Genomic DNA, 22236 nt, shown 5'->3' with positions numbered 1-22236 from the left:
AAAAATCGCACTTGGTTCGGATGTGTTTGGACCATTTTTCAACAAAACCGTGTGATTCGATTTGGTTTGTAATTTGTATTTTGCTAACCGAACTAAACCAAACCAAACCACATTATGTTAAAACCAAACTTCAGTTATCACATATTCAACCCAAAACTCAAATCTATTATGCATTAATCGTAGAATTACTAATGATTTTCTCTTACTCACACTTAGGATTTCAGTTTCAACCTTCTCAAATCTCTTCTAGCAGTACCACACATTCTTCTCATCTTCTTTATCATGTATGTCTCACATCTTCTACTATAATCTCTCATCTTTTATGTTCATTCTTTTTCACCTTCTCATTTTTATGTTACTATTTTCTCTTCCAATTACATTTTAATCGTACATTTCTTCTCTAATCTCACATCTCTTATGTTCTTTCTTTTTCATCTTTCCTAATCTCTCATCTCCTCTGCTTTTTCTATTTTATTATAATATTTTTGACATTGATTTATGCTACTATTTTTTCCATTTTTTTCTAATCTGATTTTTGGGAATGTGAGTTTTTTTTGTCTAAATATGATGAGTTCTATTGTTATTTGATAATATATGAATGACCAAATACAAAATTATGTTTTTATCTATAGATGTATATATGCCTCAATAAAAATCTTATAAAAAACGAGTCAATCCAAACCGCATTAGTTTATTTTGGTTTTGTCGATTTTATTTTTAAAAGGCAACCGAAGTAAATCTAAGTATACATTTTTCTCTTATAATTTAGATGATTTTTAACGTCAAAATCACACCGCGAACTCCTTAAAAGGCCAAATATGAATTTAAACTAGAGTAACAAATCAGGTCAGGTTATGGTAAAACCGAAACACCGGATCTATACCCACAACAAAAACCCGTCGTTAAACCTTAAACTTAAACCCATTCTAATAAAACACCACCACGTTTGGTTGCGCAGCATTTTCATCGTAGGAACATAACTCTAAACTTCTAGGATGAATCGCATGAAGGCAATATCCTCTTCCCTCAGATTCCTCAACTCATCACTCGCTACTCGAGTTCTTGCAACTCGAAACCAGGTGACTCATTTCTCTTCTTCCTCTATTTCACTCCCCTTTTTCAATCGCTCACACGATTCATTACCTTCTCACAACACTCATCAAAAACTCTACTTTTCTTCCAAACCAAACTCCATTTTGGAGCTTGTTTTCTCAAACGATTGGTCCGAAGAGGTAGAGAAAGAGTTAGAAAACTGTCATCAATCGTTAACCCATGAAACTGTTGTTTACGTTTTGAAGCGATTGGATAAAAACCCACAGAAAGTTTTTACCTTTTTCAATTGGGTCAGTGAGAAAGAATGGTTTATCTCAAGTTCTTCACTTTATAGCTTAGTTCTTAGGGTTTTAGCGAATAATAAGAAAATGAAAGAGTTTTGGATTACTCTAAGGACCATGAAGGAGAAAGGGTTTTACCTTGATGAAGAAACGTATTTGACAATTTCAACAGGTTTTAAAAAGGAAAAACTGAATAGTGATGTTTCTGCTCTTTCTCATTTTTATAATGGCAGGATTCAGCAAAATGCTATGCAGAGTGTTGTCAAAAAGGTTGTTGGTATAATTTCAGGGTCTGATTGGGATGATGATAAGGTTGAGAATGAACTTGCAAAAGTTGAAATTCAGCTTTCGGATAATTTCGTGATTAGGGTTTTGAAAGAGGTTCGAAGTTCTCCTTTAAAGGCTTACAAGTTCTTTCATTGGGTTGGGAAGCAATCTGGTTATCAACAGAATACAGTGACTTACAATGCAGTTGCTAGAGTTCTTGCTAGGCTGGAATCGATTGAGGAGTTTTGGAGTGTTCTTGACGAGATGAAGAGTGTCGGTCATGAATTGGATCTCGACACTTACATAAAGATATCGAGGCAGCTTCAGAAGAACAGGATGATGGAGGATGCTGTAAAGCTTTACGAGCATATGATGGACGGCTCATATAAGCCGTCGGTTTCGGACTGTGTTATACTTTTAAAGAGCATCTCTGGAGGTGATAAGCCGAATTTGGATTTAGTTTTCAGGGTAGCTAAGAAATTCGAGTCGGGAGGGTATACTCTTTCCAAGGCTGTATATGATGGTATCCACAGGTCTTTGACAAGTGCTGGGAGATTCGATGAAGCTGAGAAAATTGTTGAGACCATGAAAAACGCTGGCTATGAGCCGGATAACATCACGTATAGTCAAATTATTTTCGGTCTTTGTAAGATGAGGAGGTTCGAAGAAGCGCACGAGGTAATCGAGGAGATGCAAGCTTGCGATTGCAGGCCTGATATCAAGACTTGGACAATCTTGATACAAGGGTACTGTGATGCTGGTGAACTAGACAATGCGTTACTTAGTCTCTATAAGATGATGGAACAGAACGGCGATGTGGATGCTGATTTGTTGGAAGTTCTGGTTGATGGTTTTCTTACTCAAAAGAGAATAGGCGGAGCATACAAGCTGCTTCTAGAGATAACCGATAGGTGTTCCGTATGTCCATGGCAAGCTACATTCAAGAAACTGATTCAAAGTCTATTAGGAGTCAGAATGTTTGAGGAGGCACTGGTCCTTCTTCGTTTGATGAAAATAAAAAATTTCCCTCCATACCATGAACCATTTGTCTCGCATATTTCGAAATTTGGGACCATGGAGGATGCTGCAGAATTCCTGAAGGTTTTGAGTATAAAAAATTACCCTTCTCATAAAGTTTACCTTCAAATTTTTGAATCCTTATTTCAAGAAGGTAGACATTCAGAGGCCAAAGATCTTTTGTACAAGAGTCCTCACCACATCCGGAAGCATAATCAAATCTGCGAACTATTTGGTTCATCGGAGAGTCAGACGACTGAGACTCAGATAGCCTCTACTTGATCCCTAACTTTTTATTTCTTAGTATGTATCTCATCTTTCATCATACTAATAACATTTATCAAGCTGTTAAGTGGTGCTTGTTAAACTATGATTGTTTTGCTGTGGTTAGAAAATTTCCACTGATTTATATGTTAAGTGAAAGGAAAGTTAGGAAAATCTAGTGGAACTCTTTCTGGTGTCTCTTTGTGGCCATTTTCATTAAATTTTGTGTATTGAGTTTCTAGGGAGGTGATGGTTGAAGCCTTTTCAGTTTTTTTATCTAATGAGAGGATTTATGGTGACGAAACTACTTGTGACATATGCTTATGATTTTTGATTTTCTACAAGAATCTTTCTGGAGTCTCTTATTAGTGTTATATTTGTTTTCCATTTCCATAGATGAGTTGAGTATGTTTGGAAGAGTTTTTAACGGAGGTAGTGAAGGGTGCTTTGTTTTAATGGGTAACTTCAAAGCTTTAGGTTTGGAAGGTTTTCACTCCCTTTTCTTAAAAAAAAATTGAGATATTCTTGATTGAAGGCCATTACAAATGTTATTTCAAAAATTTCAGACCAATAACTCTATAATGTAATATACAAGATTGTGATAAATGTGACCTCTAACTTACTAAAGGAAGTGATGTCTAAGGTTAGTTTGTTCAATCAAAATAACTTTGTAGTTGGGAGGAGTATTATTGACAATATTATTATTGTGCAAGAAAACATCCATATCAAATAATCTACCAAAGGAAAGTCTTATTTTGTGATGTGTAAGTTAGATTATTGTCAATGTCTATTCTTATTTTGTGATGTGTAAGTTAGATTATTGTCAATGTCATTGGAATAAAATCATATAAAAAATGTCTTGGTCTTATCTCTCTTTTACATAATGTTTTTTTTTGTTTGGATTGAATGCATTTTGCAAAACAATAACATGAACAAATGTTTAAATTATTCAAAATTAATCTAACTTGTTTAGGTGCAAAAGGAACACATGCTGAACGCAATGTCACAACATATTTGATACGACATCTGGGTCTTGCGTAACAGATCATTGCTGTTGCGTTTTGGAAAATTTTTTGGTCAAATATTGGATCGAAATTTATTGATAATTAGCTTAGCAATATGATTAGGTGATTTTTTTGACAATTGGACGAAAATTGATTCATATTTAAATGAAGATTTAAATATGAATTTAAATGGTAACAAATCATATCTTGTTGGAGAGATTTATGGAACAAATAATATCCAACCAATTCTATATTAATTCTGGACGAAATTAAAGCTAATATCAAAGGAGAAAAGTCCAGAGTTATTAAGCTATATAAAGAGCGCAAACCTACATTGAAAAACAAGCATTTACATTGAAGATTTTAAGGGTTCTAGGGTTTATAAGAGTTCTTGTTATTTTATGTACACCACACTATATTTCAGTAACTTGGCATAATTGTAGGTTTATGTAGTTGAGTTGTATATTCAACATCTTTATGTACACCTCTATGTTTAAGTAACTTGATATAGAAGGTTTGTCTAGTTGAGTTGTAATATTTAACATTGATAATTGGATTAAACACCAATCACTAGGGTTAGTGATTGAGAGAAAGTGAGAGAGATTCTTATATTTATGGGGAATCCTAAATAAAAAGTTATTGGATAGTGTTTAGAAGAGATATTGAACAACATAGAGTTCGTTGTTGCTTGTAAGACTAATTGTATTAAGCTACTAATAGTGAAATTCCTTTATTGAGTTGGAAGCTAACCCTCCAGACGTAGGTGTTATTGCATCGAACTGAGTTACCGATTATTGTGTTATTTATTGCTTTTTCCGTTCCATCATCTTGTATAACTTAATCTATTGAGATTCTGGTTTATCTTATCGAACAAGTGGTCCAGGATATCGTATTTTGTTATGTTTCATGGCCTTGTTGGCGTTGAGATTTCTCAATTTTGATTCCCTGCGGTCTAGATTTGTTTAGTTTAAAGGAATTTTTCCCCTTCAAATCCTCTTTCATCATTTAATTAATTGTTTTTTTGAATCCCATTAGAAGAACCAACAATAAACTTATCTTTCTTTTGAGCTGTAATAATTTTCATCTCTTGAATTTCCACCTCACAAACATCTTTTTTAATGTCAATTAATTGTCTTTTTTTGGAAGCTAATTGATGAGATTCAACTACAATCTTCATATACAAATATCTAACAGCATTGGACACCTAAGCAGAAGGTCCATCATCATTTATGTTACTAGTTAGGTGACATTTGAATCTGAATATTCCTTCACTAATAATCTTGGAGAAGTATTTGCATTTAAACCTTTATATAGATTTCAAGAGCACAGTTTCATGTTGTCATCCAATATCAATCCACCTTCCAACAACATTTTTTCTAGTACCTTCAACTCTAGGAGTGGGAACATCAACAACATAAGCGATTGTTTTGCTCAAAGATAATTTGAGACAAAGAGGAAGCAATAAAAACAATAAGTTGTAACAAAACAAAAATAAGGGAATAAATACACGGCTAAAGATGTTGACAGTGTTGAGCATTTTTTACAACTAAAAGATTTAATAGAAAAAATAAAATGCATACAATTTTGAGCATTTTTTACAACTGAAAGATTTAATAGAAAAAATGAAATGGATAAAGTGTTCAGATTTTTTCAAGGGTGTTTTTAGAATTTCTTAAAGTGTTTTTCCACCACTTAAAATGAAATAAACAATTCCCAAATAAGTTCATCAACATCGATGTAGATGTGTAGTTGGAAAATATTTAAACCTGATTTTTTTTCATGTGATACAATCAATAAACAACCTAATGACACCTTAAGTTGATTTCATTTGCACAATTTGTAAATAAAGTTAAAAATCAATAGTTCAAGAATGTAAAGTAGTAAAATGAAAGTCAAAATAGTAAATATTATAACTTGTGTGAGGCAAGACATTACTTCGAGGAGGAAGATTGTCATTGTTGAAGAAATAGGATATCTTTTAATATATTATGGATAACAACCCACCTTACACTAGACAAAACTTAATATTATAAGGTGGATTGCTATCCATACAACATTTGTACTTCTATCAATACATTACTAGTATTAAGTTCTCTCACGCTGCAAATCTCGTCCACTCACCCTAACTTTCCTTACAACCCTTATACATAGGTTCTTTATAATTACTATTAATAATTAATTAATTATTTTAAATTGTAGCAGATTTTCAGTTGAGCAATGTATTATTGCAAAACAGACACAAACTTATTCTATCATGAATCATAAATCTTCTAAACCATTTTGTCATATGCAAATTGATACACGTGGATTAGCGACAAGTGGGTTTGGTTGAAACAAAATGGCGCATCATTTTTACACTAGAGAATATACAAGAGAAGCATTCAAGTGAAACATACAAGGGAACATTTACACAACAGAGGATTGTTTTACGACAATGAACGCGAACACAACAAGAGACAGACAAACGCGACCATGTCGTCCATGAAGGGAGGAAATGTTGGGTTTGGGCTCCCTTCCTATGCGGATTTAGAACATATGAATCACTTATTTAAGTGGAGAAGACCAATTTAGGATTGAGAGAGATAAAGAACAAATAATGATTCAAAAGAGATAAAAGAGGAGAGAAACTCATTCCCGTTTTCTGTAACCAGTCTCACTAAATCAACGATCCCTAATTCGTTAACCGTCAGATCAAACTCAAATTTGGAGGACAGGTTTGTAACACACACACACACACACACACACACACACACACACACACACACACATATATATATATATATATATATATATATATATATATATATAACTTTTGGCTATTCATAATTTCAAAATAAAGTCTGAGGTGAGAGTTATCTGCTTCGCACTAAAGATGCAAATTTGAGAAATTTTTCAGTTTTTTTATTCTTATTTGTAAGCTAATTTTCTTTGTGATTTGCGGTTGTTAGAACTAGTTTATGAATCACTTTAAGACTCTCTTATACCATTAATTGATTATAGTGGAGTTATTTCTTTGGTCTGGACGACTCGTGGTTTTTACTCTCATAATGAAGGGTTTTCCACGTTAAAAATATCGGTGTTTTTTGTGTCTTTATTTATTCGATTTGTCGTATTATATTTGTTGTTGATCCTCAAGGTTCCTACAAGTCTTGAGAATTTTATATCCGCTTCGTATTGGTCTGTTATTGTATCTTAATTTCCCATAAGAGTGGTATCAGAGCTATTAGTTAAGGACTATTTTACTTGTTTGAATGGTGGAGTCAAATACAAAGATGAATATTATATTGTTGAATGATTCTAATTACCATTTATGGAAGGGCAAGATGAAAGATTTACTATTTGTGAAGAAATTGCATTTACCAGTTTTTAGTTCCACAAAGCTAGAATATGTGTCTGATGGAGAATGAGAGTTTGAATATCAACAGGTATGTGGTTTTATTCGATAATATATAGAATATAATATTTATAATCATATTGCTAAGGAGACACATGCAAAAACTTTGTGAGAGAAGATAAAGTCATTGTATGCCTCTAAATCAAGGAATAATAAATTGTTCTTATTGAATAGCTTCATAAGTTTGAAGTATAAGGAGGAGACTTCTATTTCAGATCACTTGAGTGAATTTCAAGGACTCCTTAATCAGATGTCAGGAATGAGTATCAAATTTGAAGATGAACTTTTGGGACTATTTCTATTGCTATCTTTACTAGAGTCTTAGGAGATGTTTCAGGTTTCTATCATAAGTTCTACTTTAAGAGGTGTTATTTCTTTAGAAACGGCTAAAGATGGTATTCTTAATGAGGAGATGAGAAGGAAGTCACAATGTTCTTCGTCTCAACCCGAGGTACTTGTCACTGAAAATAGGGGAGAAGTCATAAAAAGGAACTGATGGGTGGTAGAAAGAATAACAGAAGCAAGTCCAAGCGGCAATAAAAGAATCTGGAGTGTCATTATTGTCACAAAACATGACATGTATAAAAGTATTGCTATCAGTGAAAAAGAGATAACAAAGAAAAGAAAGGTAAGTTTAAACAATGAGACCATGAAGATCATGATGATGATCATGTTACTACTGCTACTAGTGATGATCTTGTTATTCTCCATGATCATGAGTCTGTTAATCTTGTATCAGACGAGAGCATGTGGATAGTTGATAGTCGTGCTACATTGCATGTTACACCAAGGAAGGATTTTTCACATATTATACTTCTGGTGATTTTGGAGTGTCGAATATGGGTAATGATGGTGTATCTAAGGTAATTGGTGTTGGTGACGTTTGCTTGAAAACCAACATGGGAATGCAATTGTTGCTTAGAGGTGTCAAACATGCTCAAGTTGTCCGCTTTAGTTTGACCTCTGTGCATATGCTAGATGACTGTGGTTATGATAATCACTTTGGTTATGGAAAGTGGAAACTTAACAAAGGTAACTTGGTTGTGGCTAGAGGGTTAAAGCTTTCTAAATTGTATTGGACAAAAGCTTTGGTTGCTATGGACAATGTGAATGTTATCGACATGGAAACATCTTTATGGCACTGAAGACTTAGTCATATTAGTAGAAAAGGGCTGAATGTTTTGGCCAAAAAGGATGTTCTTCCTGGATTAAAGAATGTAGATTTGGATAAGTGTTCTCATTGCATGACTGGTAAACAGACTAAAGTATATTTCAAGAGACATCCTCCATCAACGAAGTCAAATTTGCTTCAATTAGTATATTCTGATGTTTGTGGTCTATTAAAGGTAAAATCCTTTAGTGGTGCATTTTATTTTATTACCTTTATTGATGATTGCTCTAGGAAACTATGGGTTTATGACTTGAAGACAAAAGACCAAGTATTGAAAAAGTTTAAAGAATTTAATGTTTTCGTTGAGAGCCAGACATGCGAGAAGCTGAAATGCGTTCATTCATACAATGGTGGAGAGTATTGTGGACCATTTGATTCCTATTGCAAGTAGCATGATATTGCACATGAAAAATATCCTCCTAAAACTCCTCAATTTAATGGTTTAGTAGAGAGGATAAATTAAACACTAATTGAGAAAGTAAGGTGTATGCTCTCTGAAGCTAAGTTGCCTAATCATTATTGGGGCGAAACACTTTACATGGTAGTGCATATTCTTAATCTCACTCATACTATTGCTTTGAACAATGAAGTTCCAGGAAAAATTTGGTTTGGAAAGAATGTCAAGTATGATCATTTGAGAGTCTTTAGTTGTAAGGCTTTTGTGCATATTCCAAAGGATAAAAGATCCAAGTTGGATGCAAAGTCAAAATAATGTATCTTCATCGGCTATGGGCAAGATGAGTTTGGTTACAGGTTGTATGATCATGTAGAGAAAAAGCTTATTTGAAGTTGCGGTGTAGTGTTTATGGAAGACCAAACTATTGAAGACATTGATAAGGTAGAGAAGGCTACACCCAAGAAAGATATCAATTTGTCTAATGCTGATCCATTTCGGTTACCTAGTCATAATCTAGATGCTATTGGTGGTGATGATCACAGTGGTGAGTGATATGATTATGTTGATGATCAATAACTTGGAGATGAGGTAAATATTCCAACTAATGATGGTGAATGGGAAAGCGATATATCACAAGATGAGAATTTTGGTGAAGCTCCAGAATCATCTCAAGTTCAACTTAGGAGGTCTAACAGGCAGAGACAACCTTCTACAAGGTATAATTCTGATGAGTATGTAACCTTGACTGATGAGGGTGAACCTGAGTGTTTTCAAAAGGCCATGGAAAGTGATGAAAATCAAAAGTGGATGGATGCAATGCATGATGTGATGAAATCATTGCATGATAATCACACTTATGATTTAGTGAAGTTGTCTAAAGGCAAAAGGGCTTTGGAAAATAGATGGATTTATAGAGTTAAACATGAGAGCAACTCTAAGTCTTCAAGATATAAATCCAGATTAGTAGTGAAAGGTTTCCGTCAAATAAAGGGTGTTGATTTTAATGATATTTTCTCACATGTTATAAAGATGTCATCAATTAGAACCGTGTTGAGTTTGGTTGCTACTCTTGATTTAGAGGTTGAGCAAATGGATGTGAAAATGACTTTCTTTAATGGTGATTTGGAGGAAAATATCTACATGAAACAAACCGATGGTTTTCAAGTTAAAGGTAAACAAGATCATATATGTATATTGAGAAAGAGTTTATATGGGTTGAAGCAAGCTCCAAGGCAGTGGTACAAGAAGTTTGAGTCTATTATGTGTGATCGAGGAAACCATAAGACTATTTCAGATTATTTCGTCTTTGTTAGAAAATTTCCTAATGATGACTTCATAATCCCTTTGTTATATGTTGATGATATTCTTATTGTAGGGAAAAGTATTTCTAACATTAACAGGTTAAAGAAGAAATTGGGGAAGTCATTTGCCATGAAAGACATGGGAGCAGCTAAACAGATTCTTGGCATTAAAATCATGCGTGACAGGAAATAGAAGAAACTTTGGATGTCACAAGAACACTATATCGAAAGAGTGTTGCAAAGATTCAAAATGGAAATTCTAAGGCGGTGAGCACTCCTCTCGCTACTCATTTCAAGTTGAGTTTTAATCAAAGTCCTTCAAGTGAAGATGAGGCATTTGATATGAAACATGTTCCTTATGCGTATGTTATGAGTAGTTTGATGTGTGCAATGGTGTGTACAAGACCAGATATATCACATGATGTTGGTACAATCAGTAGATTTTTGTCAAATCCAGGTAGATAACGTTGGAATGCTGTAAAATAGATTTTAAGGTATCTTCGCGATACTACTTTTGTGAGGCTTTATTTTAGAGGAGATAAGCCTACTCTAGTGGGGTACGCTGACTTTGATATGGCCAGAGACGTTGATTCCAGAAAGTCCACTTCAGGCTACATGATTAAATTTGCAGGGGAAGTTGTTGCTTGGCAGTCTTGATTGCAAAAGTGTGTATGACTGTCTAATACAGAGGCCGAGTTCATTGAAATTACCGAAGCATGCAAAAATTTACTATGGTTGAAGAAATTTTTGCAGGAGCTTGGTTTTGTTCAAGACAAATATGTGTTATTTGTGGATAGTCAAAGCGCTACTCATCTTGGTAAGAATCCGACTTTTCATAATAGGTCCAAACACATTAATGTGAGATAACATTGGATATGTGATAGTTTGGATGCTAAGTTGTTGGAGTTAGCTAATGTTCATACAGATGATAATGGTTATGATGTGATGACTAAAGCATTACCAAAAGGGAAATTTGAAGCTTATTGTGATATCGCCGCTTTGACGATTTCATCCACATAGTTATGAGGGGGAGATTTACTGGGTTTGGCCTTCCTTCCTATGTGGAGAAAGACCCAAATATGATTAGCCTATTTGTCTCAATTATTTAAGTGGAGAAGATCAATTTAGGATTGAAAGAGATAGAAAGCAAATAAGGATTCAAAAGAAAGAAAATAGGAGAGAAACTCATTCCCGTTTTTCTGCAATCAGTCTCACTAAATCAACGATTCCCGATTCATTAACCGTCGGATCGAGCTCAAATTTGGAAGCCAAGTTTGTAACACATATATCTAATGTTTGACTGTTCATAATTTCAAAATAACGTCCGAGATGGGAGTTATATGCCTCGCACTGAAGCCGTAGATTTGAGAAAATGTTCAGCTTTTTTATTCTTATTTGTAAGCTAGTTTGCTTTGTGATTCGCCGTTGTTAGCACTAGTTTGTGAATCACTTTAAGAATTTCTTATACCCTTAATTGATTATAGTGGAGTTATTTCTTTGGTTTGGACAACTCATGATTTTTACTCTCAGATTGAGGGGTTTTCCACGTTAAAAATATCAGTGTTCTTTTGTGCCTTTATTTGTTCGATTTGTCGTCTTATATTTGTTGTTGATCCTCAAGGTTCCTACAAGTCTGAAGAATTTTATATCCGCTGCATATTGATCTGTTCTTGTGTCTTAATTTCCTATCAGGAAAAAACATTGCTGAAAGAAGAGACTAGAAATTAGACGTTTCTAATTCTTTTACAAGCAATAAAATAAGTTTTTTTAAATTTTTTTGGGGGGAATATGGCCTTTTTTTTCGATTTAAAAAAAAACAAATTCAGAAGAATTTATAGACTCGCAAATTTGCTATAAACACACGAGTCCATACGAGTTTGTGCGAGTCTATTCGATTCTATCAAAAAAACGATTATATGCACGAGTCAACTCATTTTTGCTTTCTAGACTTGTTTTACGAGCCTATCTACGAGTTTGATAACCATGAATGTCATTTCATTTGCCATTATTGAAAATTGTGAAGATCCACATAACATTTTTTTTCTTCTATCTAGTTTCATTCTAGTACAAAAGTTCGCTGGTATCGTCTGTGATGTGTGCGCTTTTACTTATTCCCTTTAGACGAGTGTTGTTGTAGTTGTATTATGTTTAGAATACTCGCTACTTTTTGTAGTTATATTATGTTTAGAATGCTTACTACTCTTTCTTTGATGCGGTTTGATTGTGTCGGATATGTACCATGTATCTATTTTATTTTTATTTAATTTATTTGTGGTTTTAAAAAAAAATATTACAATCTATACTGTTAATTTTTAATATATTATATATTATATTTTTATAATATAAGTATTAATAAAAATATATATAATTTTAATTTTAAATATCTAATTATTGATTTAAATCATATTATATTAATTAGATCAAATTATATAATATATTTTTTAAAGAGTAAATGTGAGTTACTTTAATTTGAGATGTTATGCTTTTTTAATTTAAAATTGATTTAAACCACACATATATAAAATTTGTTAAGGTGTGTGTTACTCACGGCATCTCAATTCAATTCCCATCCACCACAATTTCACAACTTTACAATTTCTAGCTTTGAAAGTGATGCCTATTTAAACTCCACACCAAACTTCATATTCCACTTGCATTACCTATTCACCTCATAGTCACAAAAATTAGAAGAAAAAACATAAACAAACAAAAAACATTTCACTCTTCCTAACCTTATCACCTCCCTTATGTCATTTCTAAGGCCATGAAAAAACAAACCATTTTCAGTGTCACATGACACCATGAAGAAGAAGCAACATCAACATAACCAAGATTTAGAGCTGTTGAAAGCAGTTGCACAAGCTTGGTACAATCACTCCGGAAGTGTTAAACCTTTGAGTGAATTCGACGCGCGACGAAGAAATTTCAAAGGTAGGCCTTCAAGGTTTAAGCTTGAAACATTAACAAAATCATCGTCAACAAAGGACACAAGCACTTCAACTTATTCTTGTGACTTTCGACACTCACTTTGGGATCCTTATGAGCTTGTAACGGTTTCGAGAAGGATTGAAACAGGGCTGGCTTTGGATAATCCATTTGATGATTTTTGTGTTTCTACATCGGTTCAATTGAAAGGTAAGAGGGAGAGTAAGAATAGTCTTAGGAATCTCTTTAATAATATGTCTTCTAGGAGATTTAATGTCCCCAATTTTTCTACTGAAAAATGATGCTACATGATTTTCTTCTTCTTTTACCTCATAATACTAACTATACAATGTGTTTGTTTATACTTTATACTAGGCTATTGTGTTTTGTTGTATATAAGTTTTATTATAATTCATTGTTTATACGAAGTGAATCTGGCTAGATCGATGATGTTAAAATTAGTGACAAGATTGAGGGAGTTTAGATTCCCTCAAGTAATTAGAGCTGCTTTAACGTTGGTTTTACTTTATCAAGTTTGCTAGGTGTAATGGCGACCATTGTTTATCAACTTTTCCTTTCAATCTTCACATCTCTCTTTTTCATTTTTACAAAACATAAATCAAGTATTTGGACTCGAGTGGTAATCGAACTCCTGTTAAAGAACGAAAATTTGGAAATATCGAGTTTGATTTCTGGTAGGAACAATGCTTAGTCAGGCTTATGACATCTCATGCCGAACTCTGGATTATTAAGGCTCATTTCCCCTAAGAACCAGAGAGAAAATTGATGAAGATGCAAAATGATACCCTTCTCAGAGTAAATAAACGTCATCCCTAAAAAATATGTCATCTCTCATAGATTAGTTATTTCAAACTCATTCATTAGTATATTCTTGAACTTAACCATCTCATATTCACAACTCCTTGTTAGCAATATGATAGAGACACACAAGAATCATATTGCCTTCAGAAGTATGTTGAGCATACACATCATACTCCATCTCACACTTTCCAAGCTCTATGAGCTTGTTTCAGTCCATACAAGACTCTATGCAACTTGTACACCATCTCTTCCTGATTCTTTTTCTCAAATCCAGAAGGTTGTGACACGTATACCTCTTCTTATAATGGACCGTTCAGAAATGCATATTTCAAATCTAAATGCATCAGAGGCCAATTCTTGTTAGCAGTTATCGCAATCACCAGTCTGATTATCTCATGTCTCACTACAAGAGCAAATACTTCAAAATAATCTAACCCAGGTTTCTATAGGAAACCTCTTGCTACTAACCTTGCTTTATGTTTTTCAATTGATCCATCTGGCTTCAGTTTCACCTTGAAAACCCATATGACACTGATGGTTTTCTTGTCCTTTGGAAGCTCAGTCAACTTCCAAGTCTTATTTCTTTCTATAGCCTCAAATTCTTCTTTCATGGCCTTCAACCATACTTTTTTTCTTGAGTGCTTCTTCAGTACTCACTGGTTCAGAGTCTACTAACATGGAACACTGAATGACTTCTCCTTCAAAGTCTACTTCAATATCTTACAGAATGTCAAACTCTGCAAAACGTTTTGGAATGTTTCTGATTCTTTGTGGCCTCTAAACTTGTTAAGAATCTTCTCCAGACGCCGGAACAATATCAGATGTTGGAACCCCATAAGTACCACCTTCAGAGGCATGACCACCTTCATAGTCTGGAATATTCCCAGATTTTGGATCTCCACCAGAGTCTGAATCACCATCAGAATCTAGATTTGAATCAGATTCATCTTCAGAGTCAGACTCGCCTTCAGAGTCACTTTCAGAATCAACTTCTGATTCTGACTCACCTTCAACTTCAGAGTCATCTTCTGACTCCGACTCATCTTCGGAACCCTCAGATTCCAACTCTTCTTCAGAACCTTCAGATTTTGACACATCTTCTGATTCTGACTCATATTCAGAATCAGACTCAACTTCAAATTCAGAGTCATCTTCTGACTCTGACTCATACTCAGAGTCTTCTTCAGAATCAGAAATCGTCAATCACATACGTTCATCATCATCAGATTCATAAGTCATCAATAACACAGGTTCATCATCAGAATCTCATCTGGCTATGTTTGCTTCTTATGACTTCCTTTCCTTGTTTGACCAACAATCATCAACGAAGTGGCCAAACTTGTTACAACATTAGCACTGAACTTTCCTCTTGTCATACTTATACTTCCCATTCTAAGCACTCTTTTACCTTTCAGAAGTCGAGGTTCTTGACTCCTGAACACCATCGGATCTCTTTCTGACTTTTGACCAAGACTGCTTCTGATATTTCATACATGAAGATGCTTTCAGAGCCTACTACTCTACCTCCATTTCAGAGTTTCTCTTAGTCATACGTAACTCTTGTGCCTCCAAACAGCTTTGTAGCTCTTCTATCCTCATGGTGCTAAGATCCTTAGAATGTTCAATTGCTACAACGATGTAATCAAACTGAGTAGTAAGGGATCTAAGTACATTCTCAATGATACTTTTTATAGAGATAGTTTCTCCACACGACTTCATCTCATTTGTGATTAGAATTACTCTGAAGATGTAGTCAGGTACCTTTTCATTGTTCTTCATGTTGAGATTCTCATATTGCTTACATATAGACTGAAGTTTCACCTTCTTCACTGATGCATCACCGCACCAGTGTGTCCCATGCAACCTTCGTCGTTATCAAATCAACAATTTTCTCAAACATGTTCGCATCCACACACTAATGAATGTAGAACAACGCCTTCTGATCCTTCTTCCCCATATCACGCTGAGCATTTCTTTATGCATCTGTTGCATTCTCCGGAAGTACAACTTGAACATAACCGTCGTTGACTAGATCAAGAACATCTTGAGTGTCAAATAAGACACACATCTGAACCGACCACCGATTCTAGTCCTTTCCATTGAACATTGGAAGCTCGGTACTCAGATTACCGTTTCCGTTCATCCTCAACCTTATGCAATACACTCAGATATCACCAAACACTAGTGTTTCCCAATCCCACAGAATCAAGAAATATGCTTATGTTATGATTCCAATCAAAATTTTAACACGAACTCAAGAAAAGAAAACAATCACACAATGCCTCACCGTTCACTAGTATTTCTTTGTGTTTCCCTGTGGATTTGAACCGGAGCTCTAGATACCAACTATTTGTGCGCAATATGAAATGGATGAAGATGGAAGAATAGAGAGAAAAGAGAATAACAAACCTCCACTATTATGCTAAAACGGTTACAGTAAGTGGTTGCACACACTACTACATAAACTGCTCTTACGACTATTACATACTTAATGGCTAAGCACACTAATATTTATATACACAAACAATAATACCACGTAGATGAAGTACTAAAATACTGGATTATCCTTAAAAAAACAAAACAAAAAAAACTTCAAAAGTTTCACAACAATAGTGGATTTTGATTTGGATTCATCAACATAACAAAACTCTCCTAACTTATGGAAAAAACCAAGTCTCATATATCGATAACTCGGATCATCCATCATTCATATCACGCACGAAGCCCAATAGTATTGGGTATGAGGGGGTGTATTGGGAAAAACCGAAATCTTACATTGGTTAAAGATAGTATCCTTTGTAAATTATGACCAATACCAAGTATATAAGCAGTGATTTCAAATCCAGAGGTTAAGCGTACTCTGGAAACTTCACGTAATGCAGAGTTTGATTTTTTAGGGTTAATAGTGGAAAAGTTGATAGATAAGTAATCCTTACTGCCACTCTACAGAATCGTACATGAGATTTTCATTGCATACAGCTCCTCGTTCAATTCTTTCGACGTAATTAAATCCTTTATCCTCGTTCGATAATCTCCATTTCTTCCGTCAAACCCAGAATAACGAGAACTAATTAAATCAGTCACGTTTTCATGTTTGAATTGAACACTTTCCTTTTTTTTATTCTCAAAGGAGAAAATTATTCTTTTTACTTTTACCAACCACATGTGGATCCAATTATGAACTTCTAATCAGAAGAGTAAATCTTTTTCGATTCATCTACATCTGATTCTTCGAGAATCAAAAGGATTATTTTCAATCAAATTTGAATTAGTTCGTTTTGGAATCTTCTAATTCATTTTTTTACTTATTTTTTTCCCATTATTCCTTCGTTTCATCTTGTAAGATCTGACCCATTTTCTTATTCGTCGAAAGGTAAGATACGAAATAAAGAAGAAACAAGCCTATCGATTCAAACCATCTACCAATGTTCATATTTTTACTTCTTGTTCAATCAAAATTTAGAAAAATGCCAAAATATTTCACTTCCTTCATCAAACTCGTGTCGTGTGTCTCACTTGACAAAAGAAATTGGGAGTGATCCACATACGTTAGGACACGTCTGCCATTACAACCGGTTCTCTCTTAATAGCTCACAAAGAAGGGTGGCGTGACACTCAGGAAAGGAAATGTTTTCAAAATTATTTTCAATACATCCAAATTCCAATGAAAAAACGGTTGGCAAACGATTCTCTCTCGCTCAAAAGCAAACGATTACCCTTATAACCTTTATTTTAAGGAATGACTGAGGATGTTAACCTACTCATAATCATATTTGTTCTTCACTTCACGCTATTTGTTTCTGAAGTGTTAAAGTCATATGAACATTATTGATATATGGGTAATTAATTTTTGGTACTATTATATTTCATATGCGTGTCAGGTTCCTGCGCTACCGTAATTTGGAAATGTCACTTGCCTTTAATGTTTATATACCATTCACTAGTTTTTCTCCTCAAAATGATGGATATATCTTAGATTCCTCTTTACTCCCTTCGTTTCTTTTTAACTGTCATTTTTTTGATAATTTTTTTTTCTTTTTAATTGTCACTTATAGAATTCAAGATAGTATTAAATGCATTTTTGTCACAATTACCCATATTCAATTATTACATAGAGAGAAAAAATAAAATGAATATAGGATATAATTAAGGGTATTATAGGTAAAATAAAAATTATTGTTTAAAAAGTAACAATAATAATTAATTTTTTTAATATGTGTAAAAAATATAAAAAAAATGACACTTAAAAAGGAACGGAAGGAATATTAATTAATGTTGAAATATAATAAGTGTTGGAGCCATATTTAGGCATCTAGGCGTGGCTTACTGCTGTCCTAATTCTTTATGATTAAAATATTAGTTTTATGTGAAAATGTGGGTACTGTCATTTCTTTTATTTTTTTATGAGTAATCTTAAGAAAATTGAAAGATATAATCAAGGTAATAATAAAAAGCCTTAAGATAAGAGATTCCATCTTTTAGTTAATACATCCGGTTTAATTTGGTTCAATTTCAATGTTGGACTTGTTAGTGGATCTTTGTAAATAAATTTGTCCATGTATTGAGTTACTACTCTTTCGGTTGATTATACAACGTCGCGATAAATCGGATTTTAATATACGAATATGACTATTTTATGCCGATATGTCGTCAAAGTTTCAATACATCAATAGAATATTTCACCGCGTTATGATTTTGCGTATGACATTAACCATATTGTCATTTCGCACAAACCGGTTCTTGAGTACACTATGACCAATTCAATCCAATCATTATTAAATCGAAATTATCACCTATTTCTTTCTCTTTTAATTTAATTAATTAATTAATTAATTAAAATTTTGCTTAATTAATTTTGCTTAATCAATTTTAATTAACTTGATTATTTGATTTAATTAAATAATTTTGATAATTAATCTTAATTAATCGATTTAATCAAAATTTAATAAATTAATTTTGAGAATTAAATGTTGATCGATTTCTTCCACTATCATTTCATAATATAAACTCGATTCCATTCAATTTCATCATAAAGTCAAAATCATGATGAACCATTAAAATCACACAATTCTCGATTCAACATCGAGCCCACTTTCCATACCTTTGTAACTCGGTCGCTTTTAGCATCGCCATTAACCTCACATAGCTTACTCTTGGGCTTTCTTACAATGAGACCTATTTGATTATTAATTAATCGATTAGATGATTGATTCACTAAATATAATTCAATTTACCCGCAAACACACATTCAAACATCGATCAAACATCGACTATTTTTTTTTCAAATCAATTCAAAATACCTAATCACGATTAAATACCATTTTATTTAGAGATGAAAATGAAGATGGTTTTGAACCTTTAACTCCTCTCCTCGATTGTTTGAATACGAGTTCCCTTACTCGGTTAGTCAAACAATTGTCATTTCTCTAAAATCTTCTAAGCCAATTAAATCAAATCATTTTCGTAATAATCTAAACGAAAAGGGAGATGGTCTAGAGCCTTCGATTTCTCTCCTCAAATACATGGATATGAGTTGTCTTACTTAGTCATTCGAGTATTTGTCGTTTATCTAAAATACATCAACCATACATAAACCTATTTTCATAGCAACTTAGATGAAAAAGAAAATGGTATAAAGCCTTTTATTCCCTTTCCTGAATACTTGGATACGAGTTGTCTTACTCGACCATTTGAGTATTCGTCATCCATTTAAAACATCTTAACTATTATCAAACTTTTTTACAATTAAGGATGAAAAGGGAAATGACCTAGAGCCTTCGATTCCTCTCCCCGACTATTTGGATACGAGTTGCCTTACTCGACTATCCGAGTAATCGTCATCCAACAAAATATCTCGACACATCAAATCTATATTTTTTCTCCCCCGTGCGATCGAAACCAATCAGACTAAACATCCAAGATATTAATTCAACTTGTCACCCCGTGTGATCAAAACTCTTTTCAGAAAGAACATTGTTTAATCATTTCTAACGTGCATAACAAACTAGTGCTTAAGCCTCCACCGAGAGTAGACAAACCAACACTTAGCCTTTAGAACGCGATCTAATCAACTGTTTGCTAAAAGACACCAACAAACCGTAGTTCCCCCGACTACGAATGCTCTGATTTCCTTATTGCACTATAAGGATACGTAGGCACGAAATTGCGAGATCTTGACAGCACACTAATAAAAAACCTCATTTTCCCCCCTTCCGAGGTTTCCATTCATCTCTCTTTTCAATATCTCGAAGAAAACAAATAACATTAACTAGCATTCAAATCGCAAATTTGACTAAAAGGTTCCTGTTGAGTACAACGGACGTGAGGGATGCTAATATCTTCCCCTTGCGTAATCGACTCCCGAACTCGAATATGGTTGTGATGACCATTATTCTATTTTTAAAGGTTTTATCGATATTTTCCTATTCCTTCATTGGGATAAATAAAATTCGGTGGCGACTCTATTTGAACTATTTTTTCCGTGACCATCGCAAGGAATCGTATTTTTCGAGACGTGACACCAGTCAGGACCCTATGGGGGAGGTGCAGACTATAAATATATTTAGTGTCGAAAACATGATTTAGCTACTAAAGTAGTTGAAAGGAACTTTATAAAAAAATTCAGAACATTTACTTGTACATAACTACCTATATTTTTGAATTCTAGTGAACACAATTTATCCTATCAAATTATTTTTTAATTCTTTACACTAGCATATATTTTCATAATTCTTTTCATAACCCTGTTTTCAAAAAAATTCCTAATCTACCACAGTTTCAAAAAAAAATACATGAGACATAGACGCCAGACCAATTGGCGTCTACCCTTAAATTTTAAGTGGGGGCGCCAATTGGATTGACAGTAAATTTGATTGGCTACAACACATGGTGCTATCAATCCAATTGACGCCCGTGTGTAATTTGGAAGAGGAGGTGCCAATTGGTTTGGCGCCTTAGTGTAATGTGCAATTCTTTTTATAAATAGAGGTGATGTGTGATTCATTTTTCCACATCTCATTTCGTCATATTGCAAACATGTTTGGTGTTCGTCTCCGCTATGGAAAAATGATTTATGAGAGACAAGCCTCCGATGTTGATGCTCTTCTGGAACATCTGTAGTTTCAATCAATTGAAGAGGGAGTTGGTTCGTTGATTAGATGGAAAAATATCAGAAGGGGAAAATTAGAAGTATTGAGAGACTCGATAGTAGATTTGGTTGGGTGCGAGTAAAAAATGATAAGGATGCTAGAGAAATGATGTTTGGATGAGATGACATCAGTTTGATTGTTGTAATCAGTTAAAAATATTATTTTTTAAATATTATGGTTAAGTATTTTCATCTGTATTCGATGTTTGGTTTTTATGTTGTTTATTTTGACTTTTTCTGTTTTAAGTGTGCTTATATTATAGTGATGTTTGTTGTTAACCTTGTTGTAACAAAAAGTTAATGATATACAAAAATTCAAGGTAACAAAAATTGAAAGGAGGTACTAAATTATGATGCAGATGTTGCTCATAGATTGAGACATTTGTTCTTATTGTGTCCGGGTTGACGACATATACTACATAATCTTATTATTTTATCAGTCGTATACATTTCTGTTCTAATATGTGTGCTGTTTGGCTTTCCTTTTTTCTTTCTTCGCATCCCATCGTTGTGCCAAACCATGTCACCTTCATATGGAGGTCAGTATTCCTCCATTGATAGCACTAAGAAGCTTTTGTTATACACATTCATAACGATAATGGCCTTGTAAACATCAAATAGATGGATGTAAGTGTCCTGATGAGTATGTGTGCATGCCGTAATGACATGGGAGCAAGGAATACGGAAGGCCTGAAACTTTCTACAGTCGCACCAGCTTCAGTTTAGTTTGACAACATATTATAAATTTGGCCTCCCCTCATTTTGGTCCATTGTTTCCTGTACACTGAAATTTTGCCTATGACAGTTAAAAATTGTAACCGCGTGTGTGCTAGCTTTGATACTTTCCTCTTTCATCACTTTCATACAACATTCACTGAATATTTGACCTGACATTAACATTACACTCCATCTTTCACCTCTGGTTGCGAAGGTAGATGCCAACCTAAAATAGGTTGTTCTGACCAATGCGGTTATTGGTAGATTTCTAATGCCTTTGAATACGCCATTCATGCATTCCATAAGGCTTGTTGTCATGTGGCCCCATCGACAACCTCTATCAAATGCCTTTGTCCACTGCTCTACTGGTATGTTATCCACCCACCTTCCTACATCTGCATTAGACAATCTAATTTCGTCACGGTAATATTGAAATGACGGTTGAGTAAGAGCATACCCTACATTCACCACTTTTT

At 33.9% G+C, this 22236-nt stretch overlaps 2 protein-coding genes across 2 annotated transcripts; both read left to right on the top strand.

The window, feature by feature from the left end:
- Positions 1 to 861: 861 nt before the first annotated feature.
- LOC127073978 (pentatricopeptide repeat-containing protein At3g48250, chloroplastic) lies at positions 862 to 3186 on the top strand. Its single transcript, XM_051015230.1, has one exon. The coding sequence runs from the start codon at positions 996 to 998 to the stop codon at positions 2898 to 2900; it is 1905 nt and encodes a 634-aa protein (XP_050871187.1). The 5' UTR covers positions 862 to 995; the 3' UTR covers positions 2901 to 3186.
- A 9596-nt stretch (positions 3187 to 12782) lies between these two features.
- On the top strand, positions 12783 to 13498 carry LOC127073977 (uncharacterized). Its single transcript, XM_051015228.1, has one exon. It carries the CDS (start codon positions 12951 to 12953, stop codon positions 13374 to 13376), a length of 426 nt encoding a protein of 141 aa, XP_050871185.1. The 5' UTR covers positions 12783 to 12950; the 3' UTR covers positions 13377 to 13498.
- Positions 13499 to 22236: the final 8738 nt, after the last annotated feature.

This window comes from Lathyrus oleraceus, chromosome 4, assembly GCF_024323335.1.
Source record: "Lathyrus oleraceus cultivar Zhongwan6 chromosome 4, CAAS_Psat_ZW6_1.0, whole genome shotgun sequence".
Taxonomy (NCBI): Eukaryota; Viridiplantae; Streptophyta; class Magnoliopsida; order Fabales; family Fabaceae; genus Lathyrus; species Lathyrus oleraceus.
The sequence above is the reverse complement of the archived record's forward strand: the minus strand, read 5'-3'. Positions and strand labels throughout refer to the sequence as shown.

Excerpts from the sequence above, each read along its gene's own strand:
- LOC127073978 (XM_051015230.1), top strand. The coding sequence starts at position 996 with ATGAATCGCATGAAGGCAATATCCTCTTCCCTCAGATTCCTCAACTCA.
- LOC127073977 (XM_051015228.1), top strand. The coding sequence starts at position 12,951 with ATGAAGAAGAAGCAACATCAACATAACCAAGATTTAGAGCTGTTGAAA.